This window comes from Crocodylus siamensis, chromosome 1 (assembly GCF_052110815.1).
Source record: "Crocodylus siamensis isolate JL-2025a chromosome 1, ASM5211081v1, whole genome shotgun sequence".
Classification (NCBI taxonomy): domain Eukaryota; kingdom Metazoa; phylum Chordata; order Crocodylia; family Crocodylidae; genus Crocodylus; species Crocodylus siamensis.
The window spans coordinates 365,639,178-365,655,433 of record NC_143395.1 but is presented as its reverse complement, the minus strand read 5'-3'; the positions used below and the strand labels follow the sequence as shown (position 1 = coordinate 365,655,433).

Here is a 16,256-nt window from a genome sequence, read left to right as displayed (position 1 = left end):
ACTCATCTGGGAGCCATTTGTTGCTTGCTTGTTGCCACTACTATCACTACAGCACTATCTCTACTGAAAAAAGGTAAGTCCCAGTTCAGTACAAAATAAGTAAATGTAGCTGTATTACTCATCTATAATTGAGTACTGTACAAAATTCTGGGTTAGTTTTGTTGAAAATAGGGTATCAGGCCTAGGTTCAGGAACCAATCCCCATTTATAACATTGGTTCCTATGGGAAAATTGTTTTCGAGTTACAATGTTTCAACCTAAGGCATGGTTTTCAGGAACTAATTGTGTCGTAAGTCCGAGAACTGCCTGTATTCCATACATCTGTAACAATTTGGGAAACCAGTTTGCATTAGGTTCCTATTTCAGGTTGACCAAAGTTTTCCAGAGGTTCCGCCAAGTCTGTGGAGGCTCAATACAAATGACAAAAAATAAAGAAAAAATCTAGGGAGGGACCTCTAATAGTCTGAATCAGTAAAGATTGATCCATAGGAAGTTGCAGGCTACTTCTGACCAGTTCACAGCAGATAAACACCTTAGACTAGGGGATGAAGGGAATCTAGAGGGATAAATGACACTACAAAAGGCATGTTCTTTGTTAGTGTCAAAACAGCTGTGATGGAGCCAGAGCAATGTGAACTAGCTTTGACCCTTAAGCTTCATCTCATTTTAAGCATCTGCTCAATGACTGTAATAATTACAATGACCAGGAATTATATTGGCCTTGCACATGAGCAAGCAGCTCTCTGTTTCTAGGCTTCTTTTGGTTTGTAAAGATTTAAAAAGGAGGAAGAAATTGTTGCAGCACCCACTTTCAGTTGTTTTATTGCCTCTGATAATACTTCAGTCCGCTTCTGCTGTGTTTGCAATCAGGTATGAGGTCTGTATTTCTGAAGGCAGAAACAGAGCTGCTCAAAGTCGTATGGCAAATAATCCATTGCATTCTGCATTCACTACCCACGTCAGTGAGGCAGTCAGCCAGAGAATTTTCAGAGGGAAATGAAGCTGTTTTGCTCTGGGCTTGTGCTTTCTGAACAAAAGGAGGGAAGAGGAAGAGAGAGGCTAATGATACAGTATATGGCAGGGGCGGGTAATGATTTCGGGTGGAGGGCCGCTTACCCAGTTTTGGCAGGCTGTTGATGGCTGCATGGGTAGCCCCCACCCCTTGACAGGTGCCTTTCCCCTTGACAGATGCTCTGCCCCCTGGCCACCATCTTGGGACCAATGTCCCAATGTTTTTGGTCCTAAGACATTGGGACATTGGCCCCACATCCCAGGGCCAGCACTGGTGGAGCCCAAAGCAGAGCACAGGCTGGCAGGGGTCTGTGGAGCTGGACTGGGCTGCACCAGCAGGGAGGGGGGGAGCTGGCCTGGCTCCATAGAGCCCCTGCTGGCTGGGACCCTGTGGTTCTGCCGCCCTGCTCTGGGCCCCACTGGCACAGGCCCTGGGACACTGGTGTGGGCCCTGTGCTCCCGCTGGCCCCCCACCCACTCACTCCCAGTGCCCCCCAGCCCCACAGTACAGGCGGGGGGCAGTGCACAGGCCTGACCCCCTGCTTGCCAGCAGGGAAGAAACTGGTGCTGAGCACAGGGAAAAGCGGCCCCTTGCCCACCCCGTGGCTGGTGCTCCCTGCTGCAGGCTCTCACTGCCCACATAGGGCTGTCCTGAGCAGGCACAGGCAGCCCCACATGGGTTGCAAGTGGCTGCAGCATGGGGCACTGGCCATGGGGTGAGTGAGGGGCTGCTTTTCTCAGCATTCAACACCAGCTTGTAACCTGGCCCTGCTGCCAGTCTGGGCTCTGTGCCAGCTCTGGGCTCACCCGTCGGGGCTGTGTGCAGTGGCAGCAGCTGCGGCCCCCCTGCATGTTGCACTGGGCAGTGTTGCACTGCTGGTGTCCGTCCAGAGCTCGTGCACTGGGCAGCCCACAGATGGTGTTGGCAAACACTGCCTGGTGTGGCAAGCAGGGAGCGCCGCAGCCACTGTTGCCATGCACAGCCCCGATGGGTGAGCCTGGAGCCGTGCAGGGCCCAGGCTGGTAGTTAGGCTGGGTTACAAGGTGGTGCTGAGTGTGGGGGGGAAAGCAGCCTCTCTCCTGTCCTGTGCCTGGTGCCCCATGCTGCAGCCATTTGCACCCTGCATGGGGCTGCCTGTGCCTGCTCCAGACAGCCCCGCATGGGCTGTGAGTGGCTGCAGCAGGGAGCGCTGGCCATGGGGTGGGGAAGGGCTGCTTTCCTCTGAGCAGGGAAGGAGCTTGGGGAAAAGCTGAGCACTTGGGGGGGGAGAAGCGGCCCCTCCCCTGCTCTGTGCTTCGTACTCCCTGCTGCAGCCACTTGCAGCCTGTGTGGGGCTGTTCGGGGCAGGCACAGGCAGTCCCAAGTGGGATGTAAGTGGCTGCAGCATGGGATGCTGAGCATGGGGCAGGGGAGGGGCCACTCCCTCCTCCTCCTGCCATGCTCAGCTTTTTCCCAGGCCACTTTTCCCCAGGCTCCTTCCCTGCCTGGGGTCCTTCCCTGCCCTTCCCCCCTTACCTGAGGTTCCGGCGCAGGGCAGCTGCATGGTCCCAGGCCAGAAGCCCCTGCTGGGGCTTCCAGCTGGGGGGCAAGGCCAGGTGGGCCCTGCTGTTGTGGGAGCCTGCTAGGACTTCCCCTGGGTCCTACTGCCCTTGGTTCCTGTCATTTTTTACAGGAACCAACCAAGGACAGAGAAATATTAATTTTCTAAATTTTTTAGGGGCCCCACGGGCCAGATCCAGCTGGCAGGACATATTTTGCCCACCCCTGGTATAGGGCAAGGGAGTGGTTGGTGTCTGGGGAAATCCATCATCTGAGGGAAGAAGGTTCTAATGGAGCCAGAAAGGTAGGAGTTCTGCAAGGTCATGGCAAAACCTGGTAGAATTGGAAAGAAAAATCAAGGATATTGGAGAAACCACAAGTTAATATACCAGTGTACCAAGGGTTATTTTATTGCTTCATATAAATCCTGTTGATATCTTGCACAGAAAACAACCTTCTATGACCATGTACTGGGTCAGAAGGCTAACAAAGTTTGCCAGAGAATTGTTTTATATTTGACACAGGGGTGTGTGTGTGTTTTAAAACCTGTTTTTTCCTCCCCCTATAATGAAAATAGATTTAGAGGTGTATCTTATCCTGCAGGGCTCCCCAACATGGGCTGATGACATGTAATACCTAACCTTTCTTTCAAAATGCTAATTCACATTTCAGGTCCTTAGTGATAGCATTCATTTAGGGAAAAAACCCACCTTTGCCAATGGTAAATTTTATGTAGATACAGTATTGCTTGAACAGACCAGAAGGCCCAGGGATGAGCCTGGGATGTTTTGTAAGGAAATGCTGTACAGGAAGTCCTCAATTTACAGAGTTTTGAGTTACAACATTTTGCACTTACAACATTTATAAATTGACACCCTGTTTTAACTTTATGATATCAGTTTCAATTTTACAACGCTTAATCCAATGTGACACCACGCCAGCGAAAAAGTTCGCTGCGTCACTCATCTCCTTGGAGAACATCTGTCCAAACTTCCTTGGACACTTTCTTTAAGAAAGCAGACAAGACTCCAGAAAAACCTGCAGCCAAGACTTCTGAGAAGACTGCAGCCAATAACCCTTCAAAAAGTCCAACCAATTGCTTTCAAAAAGTCCACCAAAGTCATCTTAAAGAAGTCCTTGCAAATCAATGTGTTTTCTATTTACAATATAAATACATTAATGTAGCTATATTACTTATCTATAATTAATCAAGTACAAAATTCTGGGGTATTTTTAGAAAATAGGGAATTGGGCCTTGGTTCAGGAACAATCCCCCATTTTTAACATAGTTTCTTATGAGAAAATTGGTTCCGAGCTATAACATTTCGACTTATGACATGATTTTCAGGAATCAATTATGTCATGGACTGCCTGTATCCTCAAAGAATTTTGGCCCTGCTCTGTGAGCATCAGATGGGGTTTTCCAGGCATCTTAATTCACTATTAGCTATGCAAATTTGAATAATTTCTTTACTGAGATCATGTAATTTGCCTCAGGATTATCTTTAGTGATTAGCATGATAACACACCTTTTAGCACTATGTCCACTGTCTAACATGTGGTAAACAGAAGTAGTAATAATGGGTGTAGCTATTTTTACATTCCCTTCCTAAGGGTAGCCTGGTGTCCCTGTGGGGTACCATTTTGTCTCTGGCTTCTTCTATTGCCTCTGGATATTTCCTCTTGTCCCACATCCCTAACTTTTTGCCATTCATATTTTTTGCCAAGTCACTGCAATGATTCCAGTCCCCCCAGCTCTTAGAGAAATGAAGCCCCTCTGAGCACTGAGAGAGTCACCAGAACTCCAGCCTGAGGGATAGTAAAGTAGCAGTGAGCTTTGATGTTGAGAGGGTGTTTTAAAACATGGTAGGTGGAGGCAATTAGCAGGATTGAGGGAGGCAGTGCAATGCGGGAAGGGATTCCTTGATTTCAGAATTGAGATGTAGCCTAGCTAATAAAAGGTGTTCTGTCACCAGGCTGTGTAATGGCAGCATGGGTGGGACAGTAATGTGGCCAACTCCTGGATACAGAAATTGGAGAATGAAAACAGCACTAGCAAGAATCACCATGTACCAAAATTGTGAATTTGTGTGTAGGTATATGTGTGAACACTTGTGCATCTGGGGCGAGAAGATAACAGGGGTGCGTGCTGTTGGGAGGGCAGAATATGTGTGCACTAATACACAAGGATTTCCAGATTCCTGGAGGTGGAAATGCACAGGCTCGCCTTATGTGGCATGTCAGCGCTTATGATTCCCCTGCTGATGCAGGGAGGAGGAGAGTCCATCTCTTGTCTGTGGCTGTATAAGTTGGCATCTTTTATCTTGTGGGTAGGAACTTGTCTTCTCCTTGTCTTCTCACTATGTCCTGGTAATGGTCTTTTTATTTTTCTTTATGTTTGCCTGTTACTGTGTGACTGTTCTTTAGCATGTAGAGAGGTAGAAACAGTGAATTGTTAGATGTGAGATATATGAACTGCATTGAATGCGCACATGAGAATCCAGCCTTTGTTGAATCTGCTGATGCCAATAAACACATAGCTTTACCTTATGTTCACAATACTTTGCCAGCCTGGCAAAATTTTTGCCCACAGTTGTGGCCTGAGTCATTTTATTTCAGAATGCCCTTGGACAAAATCAACAGTAGAGCCTGGCAGTCACGTTCTTTAGGAGCAGTTTGCAGGTAAGCTGAGCAAAGGGGCTGTTGGGTTCTATTGATGATCAGGTCTGGCTTTCCAGAGAAGTCCACTGACATATGTATGAATCACAAGCCTCTCTGTGAGTGTCTTGGATCCTTTACCTTTCTTCTTTCATATGGGACAAGATCTGTGTCCCCGAGAGATGACCAAATAAATGGAAGGACTGTAACATTAGGTGTGCATGTAAGTACTTTGATAAGCCAATGCCTGTGCTCCTGCACTGGTTCAGGGGAAGCTCTGCTTTGGGTCTCCCCCACAAAAAAAATTATTCAGTTTCCCTCCTTCAGGACCTCTTGAAATTATCCTTGGCACAGTTTTTCAAAAGGCAGTCTCTGGCTTGAGATGCTAATTCTTTGTCCCTGGCCTTCCTGGCAATCCATAAAACCTGTCCTCAGACAGCTTCCTTCCTTGGTCAGCTCCTGGGAAGGGGGTATCTTCCTTTTCAAAGTGGGGAGGGGGAACCAGAATGCTGCCATCCTAAACAGCATAGCAGCTGCTGAACTCTAAAAATATTATCTTTATTGTGCACCACAGTTCCCCAGGGGTCCTAAATCAGACCCCTGCTGAGAATCATAAAATTATAGAAAATTAGATTAGAAGGGTCATAAGGAGATCACTTAGTCTGACCCCCTGCTCGAAGCAGGACCATCCCCAACTATATCTCAGGCAAGGCTTCGTCAAGCTGGGTTTAAAAAAACCTCCAAGGATGGTATAGCAGATTGCATATCTTGTGGGCTACGACCCAGCTGCCAGCAGTATGAAAGTGATTGCAGGCCTGCCTAGGAAGAGGGTAACTGGCTGGCCCTGGGGAAGTTAAAAGCTCCCAGGGAAGACAGCTGTGGCAGAGAGAAGGCTTGTCAGGCAGAGGCTGCAACACAGAGCCAGAGCACTCTCTCAGGGTCTGGGGAAGGACCACAGGATATGAGTTAATGCTTTACTATTGTTGTCTCAGTTTATTTGAGTATTTATGGTTTATGTTGTCCTGTGGGGCAAGTTCACCTCAGGGAATTAAAGACTGTGTTGTGCAAATGGACCACCTGCAATAGATAGAGATTGCATAGCCTCTGGGTAACCCATTCCAGTGCTTTACTACCCTCCTTGTGAGAGAGTTTTTCCTAATATCTAACCTAAACTTCCCTTGCTGCAGCTTGAGATCATTGCTTCTTATTCTATCTAGCTCCATCTGTTTTGGAACTACCCAAAGGCTGCTATTAAATTTCCTCCCCTACCCTCAGTCTTCTCTTTTCCAGACTAAATAAGCTCAGTTCCCTCAGCCTCTCCTCAATCATGTGCTTCTGCCCCTTAACCATCTTTGTTACCCTCTGCTAAACTCTCTCTAATTTGTATATATCCTTTCTGTAGTGGGGGGGCCAAGGGCCCCACACTGGACACAGCACTCCAGATACTGGGCACAGTTAGGACCGTCCCTGGGGGAGGTGGGGGGCAAATCAGGGTAACTGCCTCAGGCCCTGTGCTTTGGGGGGCCCAATGGACAGTGTCATACAGGCCCCACCATAGTCTCTACGTGCTACCGGCTCCGGCCACTTGCTGCCACCCTCCCCCACCGGTGCCGTGATCTGGCCGGTTGCCACCCCCTGGCCCCATGTGGGCTGATATGCCCTGGGCCCCACACCCCCCTAGGGGCAGCTCTGGATACAGTACTTCATATACTTCAGATGTGGCCTAATGAGTTCTGAAGAGAGGGGAATAATTACTTCCCTCAGTCATCTGGCAACACTCTTAATAATTCAGCCCAGTATGCTGTTAGTTTTCTTTGAAACAGGGAGATATTGTTGGCTAATATTTAGCTTATTGTCCACTGTAACCCCCAGGTCATTTTCTGCAGAAATGCTCCTTAGTCAGCTGGGCACTAGACTGTATTGGTGCATGAGATATTTTCCATCCTAAGTGCAGGACTTTGCACTTGTACTTATTGAACCTCATGAGATTTCTTTTGGTCTAATCCTCCAATTTGTCTAGGTCTCTCTGAATCCTAGCTTTACCCTCCAGAGTATCTACTACTGCCCCAAGCTTAGTGTCATCTGCAAACTTGCTGAGGGTGCACCCCATCCCATCTTCCAGATCACTAGTGAATATACTGAACAAAACTGGCCCCAGGAACAACTCCTGGGCACTCAACTTGATACTGGCTACTAACTATACATTAAGCCATTGACTACCCTTTCAGTCTGATGATTCAGCCAGTTGCCTCTCCACCTTACATTAGTCCATTTATCTAACACATACTTCCATAGCTCGCTTGAAAGCAGGCTGTGGGAGATTACAAGCTAGTAGAAGGCAAAATTCTGAATGACGGCCAGCATGGCCTCCAGACCTCAGGTCACAAAAGCACTGGATGCAGGTGTCGCCATGGACGTAGTCTTTCTGGACTTCAGCAAGGCCTTTGACATCGTCTCCCACCCCGGCCTCATTAAAAAACTAGGCGACTGTGGCATTGATACCTACACAGTCAGATTGATTGCAGATTGGCTGAAGGGTCACACTCAGAGGGTGGTGGTGGATGGGTCATATTCGACCTGGGGAGAAGTGGGAAGCGGAGTCCCCCAGGGCTTGGTCCTTGGGCCTGTGCTGTTCAATCTCTTTGTCAGTGATTTGGATGATGGGGTGAAAAGCAATCTGTTTAAATTAAAGTAGTAACCAGCAGTACACTTATAAGATGGGAAACTCCCTTCTTGAGAGCACGGAGGCAGAAAGGGATCTTGGAGTCATTATTGACTCCAAGATGAACATGGGCCGACAATGAGGTCATGGTTGGCAGGGCTAACCGGACCTTGTCATGCATCCACAGGTGCATCTCAAGTAGGGGCAAGTAGGTGATCCTCCCCCTCTATGCAACACTGGTCAGGCCACAGCTGGAGTACTGTGCCCAGTTCTGTGTGCCCCACTTCAGGAGGAACGTGGACAACATTAAGAGGGTTCAGAGGAGGGCCACCCGCATAATCCGGGGACAACAGGGCAGACCCTCCAATGCGAGACTGCGGGACCTGAACCTGTTCTGCCTTCACAAGAGAAGGCTGAGGGGGGACCTGGTGACCATCTATAAACTCACTAGGAGGGACCAGAAGGGTTTGGGAGAGACCTTGTTTCCCCTAGTGCCCCCTGACATAACAAGGAATAACAGCCACAGGTTGTTGGAGAGTAGGTTTAGATTAGACATCCGTAAGAACTACTTCACAGTTAGGGCAGCTAGGATCTGGAACCAACTTCCAAGAGAAGTGGTGCTGGCTCCTACCCTGGGGGTCTTTAAGAAGAGGCTTGATGCCTACCTGGCTGGAGTCATTTGAGCCCAGTTTTTCTCCTGCCCAGGTGGGGGGGTTGGACTTGAAGATCTACAAGGTCTCTTCCAACCCTACTTCTATGATTCTGTGGTTTTGTCACAGGTAGGTCATGTCTGACTAACCTCATCTCCTTCTATAACCAGGTTACTCATCACCTGGATAAGGGAGATGAGGTTGATGTTATTTACTTGGAATTGTCTTGTCCTGCAGGGCTCCCCAACATGGGCTGATGACATGCAAGACCTAACCTTTCTTTCAAAATGCTAATTCATATTTCAGGTCTTCCACCAATAGAATGTGCTTCTCCTCCTCTGTTGCTAGAGCTCCATATTTATTCTCCAGGGAACCATTCCAGGTACTGCCAGAGGTAACAAGCTTCCAGCTTCCACCTTCTTGAGAGTCCATGTCTTTTTCCATCTCTAGCTCTGCCTCTATAGTACTAGAGGTCTCCTCCAGCATGGAATCAATGAAGTCCTCATGACAGAGGATGCTTAGGGGGCCTTGTTGCCACCTCCTATAGTTTCTTGCCTGCTCCCTGAGGGACACCACTAGGAGGCACCACTCATTTTGCTGTCATTTTCTGACCTGGCTGGCACTGGGGGGAACCTGCAAGCTGCAGTCTCCATAGAGCCAAACCAGGACCTGGGTGGAAGCCTCAACAGCGAGCGGTTCCGACTAGATAGATCTCTCATATGTGCAAACAGTGGAAGAGCTGGCAGTAGTTGAAGACATCCTCCAGTGATTTCTTTGGGTCTTTCAATCTCTTTCTGGCCTTCTTCTCTTTGTCTTCACTCTGTCCTTATTAAGGCTGTTCCTTTCTCCCCAGCTCTCTGTCCTCCTTGAAACTACCCCTTTTTTCTCTACTCTGCCCTCCCTGGGACTGCTCCTTTTTCTCCAGCTCTCCCACAGCCCCACTCTTCATTTGGCACAGTCAGTCGCACTTGCAAGAAAACTGTACACAAGTAATAATATTAACCCAGGAACCAGCAGCCATCCAATCAAATGGAGTATAATGTTATGGGGAACAAATTGGGGAACAGTCTCTGTGGCATGCCGCCAGGCCCAGACTGCCATCTGCACCTGGGATGAAAAGGGCATATAAGTTATCTTGCTCATGAAACTATTTACAGAAGCTATTTATAGGAAAGCATGTTCACACTGAGCTCCCCAAAATATTCCTCACCAGAACTGGAGGCTAGAAATCAGTCCAATCTTTGGTCACAGAAAAGAGATGTGTTTGTAATTGTTCCTTCATTGGCTCCATATTAGTTATTCAAAATGGTTATGATAAAGATTATGACTAAAATGCTTGTTTTCTTCAGTGGCTTATTGCACTAGTCCAATTTAGTCTAGCAGTTGGAACTGTCTTCTATGGTAGGACTCTTTGGAGCAGAAAGCCCTTATATACATATTAATAGCAGGAAGTGAATCTTCTAGTGGTGTCTGTGGCAGGGCACTGTGTGTGCTTGCCACTTGAAGGCCCTGGAGCTGGCAGCCTCCAGGTGCCTATTGAGGGCAGCCATTTTAGGTTCAGGGCTGCCTATATAAACAAGGCAGTGCCTTAACCCCTATCCCTCACCTTAGGGTGGGTTGCATTCCATCAGAGGTAGTTGTGGGGGCGCAAGCCCCAATGAGGAGAGTAGAGAGTTGGAGGCCATGTGTGGCTGAGGCTGCCTAAGCCCTAGGAGGGCTTGAGATGCTGAGAAGGAGAGTTGGGGCCAGGCATGGCTATGGCCACCTGAGCTCTCCTGAGGAGGGAAGCCCTGAGACCCCTGAGTAAAGGGGGAGTTATGAGTGGTGAGAAGCCCCCAGTGTGAAGGGGGCAGTGTGAGAAGCCCCCAGTGAGGGAAGAATAGGGCTCAGCCAGAGAGAGCAAGAGCTGAGTCCTGACTCTAGTAAGTCCTCCAATGCTGGGAGGCAGAGTTTGGGTTGAATATAACACCCAAGTGCCAGTGTGAAGGGGGGCAGTGCTGTGGAGCGCCAGTGTGAAGGGGGGCAGCGCTGTGGAGCGCCAGTGTGAAGGGGGGCAGCGCTGTGGAGCGCCAGTGTGAATGTGATGTGTAGCCCAATGGAGGGAGAACGGGGCTCAACCAGAGAATGAGAGCCGAGTCCTGACCCTGATAAGTCCTCCACCGTTGGGAGGCAGAGTGTGGGTCAAAAATAACACCCATAGGAGCACCACAACCTGCTGCCTGGGGGGGAGTGAGAGTCCCCTGTGAGACCCCAAGGCACTGGTTGTGGTGTGAGACACCCCAGGTCCCCATCTCTGTGGAGGACCCAGAGAGGAGGACCCCAGGAAAAGAGTATGGGTCATATAGCAAGGTCTGCCAGAGTTTCCCCTGACTGGCCCAGGTGGGGGCCAGGACCAGGAGGGTCGGAAGGGCGAGGAGGCCTACTGAGAAGGACGCCCAAGAGCCAGGGGCCTGGAGTCCTGGCTGGCCTGGAGGTGGGCCGGGGCTAGTGTGAGCTGAAGGTCCCAGTGAGGGGACCACACCCAAAGGGGAACCAGTGGCAGGGAGATATATGGCCTGGTATGACAGCGGCAGTGTCCACCTGAAGGGAGGAACCCAGGTGGGGTCCTACAGCAGGATTCTGGGGCCCATCATGGGGGACTAGCGCATGTGAGAACATCAAGAGGTCATCTGCAAGGCTTGGGCTACTGTGTAGGGGAGGAATGGAGCTGCAGATGGTGTCCCCTGGCAGCAGTGCAGAAAATGGGCAGCCTCCTGTTTAAGTTACATCTATTAATTAATAATTAAGATCAAGGTGTGGTGGGTGAGAAAGTGGACGGTTAGCCCAAGAACGGGTGGCTGGGCCGTACGGAGATCAGACCTGGTAGGCCCCGTTTCATTGCCTAAAGATTAAGACTGCAGTTGGTGAGACTTGCACTTCCTTTCCTTCCATCTGAGAAAAGGAACCTCACATGCTGAGGTCTTCCTGTGTTGCCTTTCCTTCTTACTGTCACGGCGCGGGACCCTAGGAGTGGCCGTGATCTCTCCTGGCACCCTTACCATGCCAAGTTGCCAGTTTAGCACCCTCGTTCTCGCCCGCCACGACTTTGATGGTTCTATAATAGTAATGGGAGGCTGCCTTTACTTGACCCCTTGGACCCGGTACTCGCACCCTTCCGGTCCCTGCTCTATACAAAATAGATTCTGGTGCCCCAACCCTATGGGTGTCGCGTGGCTCTTTCCACCCCTAATACCACGCCCCAAACCTCTCAGTTGTTCTGGATGTTATCTCATCTATGCTCTTGCTCTCTAATCCTGTACTTGCCCTCACCAGGCTCTAGTTGTACATTCGCCCTCACTGGGCTCCCTAATCTTGTACTTGCCCTCACCGGGCTCCTAATTCCTGTACTTGCCTCCACCGGGCGTCTATTTGTATGCTTGCCCTCACCGGGCGTCTATTTGTGTATGCGCCGCCTCCCGGGGCCTTTCTATTTGTGTATGCGTCTGTTCTCCCGCACAGACAGTGACCCCAATGGGGCCTGTCTCCCCACGCTTTTGCCCGCACTGGGGCCTGTCTCTCTGTGCCTCCCGCGCTCTCCTGCGCTCAAGCCCACCCGCACTGGGGCCTATCTCTGCATAATCCCTGCAGTCGGGGCTCAGGTGGCCATAGCCGAGCCTGGCCCCCTGACCCTCCTCATGGGTCTTGCGCCCTGCTTGGGCTCCTCACAATTGGGCTCAGGTGGCCTCAGCCTCACCTGGCCCTCTAGCCCCTTTCTTGGGGCTGGAGTCAGTGCCCCCTGAACGTTGTGCCCTCACTGGGCTTCTTGCTTGCACGTCCCTTCCTAGGGCTCTGCCCACACTAGGGCACCCACTCACACTGGGGTCTGTCTCGCCCATGCAATCGGGGCTTAGGCAGCCTCGGCCTCACCTGGCCCCTCAACCCCCTTTCTCAGGGTCCTATGCCCTGCTGGGGTTCCTCCCGATACTGCCCCACTGGGCTGGGGTCAGGACACTCCACTAGCTCCTCCCGATGTCGCCCACACTGGGCTGGGGTCAGGACACCCCCAAAATGCAGTGCCACTCTCCAGCACCAGGAACCCCTCCCACTACTGGGGAGCTCCCATGAGGCCTCCTTCAACCCCTACAGCCTCACCCGGTCCTCTGGTGTTAAAATAGCAAACAGAAAACACAAAGCCATGAGTCAACCGGCTGCAACACAAAAGAAGCCTCCTGGCTATAATGTACATTCTGTGCCACCCTGGCTATTCTTCATCCCTGGCAGGGTTTTCTCCACCCCGTGCCATCATGCAGATGCTCAGGCAATCAGACCGCACCGCACCGCACCGCACCGCAGCAGAGCTCCCGCTCTTCAGGCTGCCAGAGGGGAACTGCCTGCTAGGCTTCAGCCTGGGCTGTTTATATACTCCAGGCCCTGCCCCCTCCTGGTCAGCTGACCAACTGCGGTTGCCCCAGCAACAGGCACCTGTATCCCTTCATAGGCGCAGAGCAACAGAGTGCCCCTGCGACACACCTCCCCTCTTAAGTTTATAACTCACCGGGGCCACTCTTCCATTTCGCAAGATGTGGTATCCCTCAAGGGTTCTTTTCTTGGCCTTTCCTTAGACCTTCACCAGCTCATGTACTGGAGGCGGAGGTTTTTAGGTGCCTCCAACTCACCTTTTCCCCAAGGCGCACCACGTGGGATTTTTCGGGATGTACCCACCACAGGTAGTCCCCCCACATTAGCCAACCTTGGTAGATCGCGCCCTTCGCTGGCTAAACTTCTGTCTTCCTTCCAAAGTCTCCTTTCCTTTCCCACCCACCTGGGTCCTTTCTTCCCAGTAAGTTGTCGGGTTCCTGATCGCTCCCTGTCTTCCTGGATGTCTTGGAGCTTGCCCCATATCTCCCATTGGCACTTCAGTGCCTTCTGGGCATCTTCTTCGCTTCAAAATTCCACTCTCCCCTGGCCAGTGGATCTCCCTCCAGGCCCCTCATAAATTTCTACATAGGCCACCCTTCCTATTCTGGCCTCAAGGATCTCTCTCAGTGTCCTCCACCTGATTTTTCTGGGCAGGCCATTCACGTATAGCTGAGGTCTTTTCTCAGTGTCAGGTCTTCCCTTGACTGATTGCTCCTTCCTCTTTCTCTCCAGACCCTCAGTTCTATCTTCTGTCTTGAGCTGAACTGTTCCCCTGTTCACGGAGCCTATTTCTAACTTCTGCCGCCTTGGACTAGGAATTTTCGCTGTCTTTCCTTTATATATCGAGCATGAGGGTTCCCTCTGAGGGGGAATGCGTTTCTCTGTCCCTGTTATTTCTCCCTCTACTAGGTTGGTTATTTCGGGTTGCTCTGACCCACGTACGGCTCCTTCTCCCTTACTCTGCAGTAAGGATAGCTCCCTCAATTGACATCTTAACTGGTTCATTTCTTGAACGTGGCAATCCCGCCACTGGTCCCATCTTAAATCCCAATATTTCTGAGCCGCAGACAGAGCCTCCCTCTTTAGGGCTTCCCATTTCTCTTTTATGGAGCTCTCTTCCTTAGGACTCCTCCCTGGCTGTTCTGGCCCAGTCCCCTCTCTAGGACCTTCTAGATTCCCAGCAGTGGGACGTCCCTCTCTCTTTAGGCCTTGCATCAGTTTAGGCCAGGTCTCCTCAACGTGAGCCTCTACTTGCTTTAATGCCTTTATGAGTACCTCTCTCTCATTAAACTCAGCCTCGACGTCTTTCACATCCCTGGCTAGTTGCCGTTCAAGATCTTCCAGCTTCTGCCTTAGTGAGTCCATGATCTTTAAGGCCTGCACTTCCCACCCCACTAGGGCTGTCTCTTTTAGCCCCTCAGCTTCCCCGAACTCTCGAACTTCCAGGGCCAGCTGGGTATTTGTCTCTCGCAGCCCCTGTATCTTTTCCCCTAGAGTCTGCCTCTCCAACTGTAGCTGTTCTTTTTCTGTGGCTAAGCCTGCCTCTCTAGCCTGGCCATCCTTGAGGAGAGTCTTAAATGATTGAATTTGTTTACTGAAGTGATCTTTTTCCGCCTCCAGGTCCTGTACCTGAACCCTTAACCCCTCCTTCTCTTTCTTGCAGTCTGCTAGCTCCCATTCAAGGGATAGATATTGTTCACACAGCGCCTCATAGTTTACCATAAAAGCTTTTACCTTTTCCATTTCTCACGCTATCACCTTGCTATTTTCCTCAGTTTGGGTACGGCTTTCACTTAATTCTTCTTGCAGCTGATTAAGCAGATGTTCGGCCTCCAAGCATCTCTCTTGCCATCTCTCCAGGTCCTCCTGTAGACCGGCTATTTGGTCCACTTGGATGTGGACTTCCTTTTGCAGGACAGCTATTACGCCTCCAGCCACTTCCAGCTTCTGCTGCATCTCCTGCTGTTCCCCTGCCTGTATTGTACCACCCTCAGGAGACTGTGCCATCCAGGCCGTCATTTCCGCCTGCATCTGCTGCAGGCTTTCCTCCCTCTCTTGACCCTTCTGAGCCTCATGAGCAAGCAGCCATTCTATTTCCCGCATTTTTTCTGCCTCCGCTGCCATCAGGCGTCTGATTTCTTTTGTTCCCCCTTCTTTCTTACTTAGCGATGTTTGTCGCTCTAGCATTGCGGCCTTAGCCTCAGCCCTCTTTTTCTGGGCCTCCGCTAGGGCTAGGTCACACTCCAGTTGGGCTACCTTTTCTTTCATTTCCTCGATTCTTAACTGCCCAACAAAATTTTCCGGCCCCTGGCCATCCGTCATTCCTTTCTGCGCCATTATTGCCCTGACCTCGTCTTCCTAGCTTAGAGCCTCAGTCTTTGTTGCTGAATTGCCAGCAATGGGTATCCTCTCTTCGCACCACCACCGAGCTGTGGTAAAACTCTCTTTCTACAAACATCCATCTTTATCCTAGCCCTGGGTTTGTTCTTCCCTTTTAAGGGACACGGGTTCCTTCCTCGTGCATGGCCAGCGTTCCCGGCCAATGCACCACTGTCACGGTGAGGGCCCCTAGGAGCAGCCGTGATCTCTCCTGGCGCCCTTACCGTGCCAAGTTGCCAGTTCAGCACCCTCGTTCTCGCCCGCCATGACTTTGATGGTTCTATAATACTAATGGGAGGCTGCCTTTACTTGACCTCTTGGACCTGGTGCTCGCACCCTTCCGGTCCCTGCTCTATACAAAATAGATTCTGGTGCCCCAACCCTATGGGTGTCGCGTGGCTCTTTCCACCCCTAATACCACGCCCCAAACCTCTCAGTTGTTCCGGATGTTGTTATCTCATCTATGCTCTTGCTCTCTAATCTTGTACTTGCCTTCACCAGGCTCTAGTCGTACACTTGCCCTCACTGGGCTCTCTAATCTTGTACTTGCTCTCACCGGGCTCCTAATTCCTGTACTTGCCCCCACCGGGCATCTATTCGTACGCTTGCCCTCACTGGGGCCTCTCTGTGTATGCACCCCCTCCTGGGGCCTTTCACTAAGCTCACCCTCATCTGGGATTCTCGATAAGGTTCGCCGCCTTTCTGGGGCCTCTCAATAGGCTTGCCCTCTTTTGGGGCCTGTCTCCCCATGCTCACGCACTCTCGCCTGCACTGGGGCCTGTCTCTCTGTGCTTCCCATGCTCTCCTGCGCTCACGCCTGCCCGCACTGGGGCCTATCTCTGTGTAATCCCTGTGGTCGGGGCTCAGCTGACCATAGCCGAGCCTGGCCCCCTGACCCTCTTCTTGGGTCTTGCGTCCTGCTCGGGCTCCTCACAATTGGGCTTAGGCGGCCTCAGCC

General features: G+C 50.9%; 1 protein-coding gene across 1 annotated transcript in view; it reads right to left on the bottom strand.

Moving 5' to 3' along the window:
- Positions 1-15,256, bottom strand: part of LOC149874996 (uncharacterized) — a 72,271-nt gene extending 57,015 nt beyond the window's left edge. Inside the window, 1 exon segment of the mRNA XM_090050462.1 lies at positions 14,195-15,256. Coding sequence (XP_089906588.1) covers positions 14,195-15,256 — 1,062 coding nt within the window.
- Between the last annotated feature and the right edge of the window lie 1,000 nt (positions 15,257-16,256).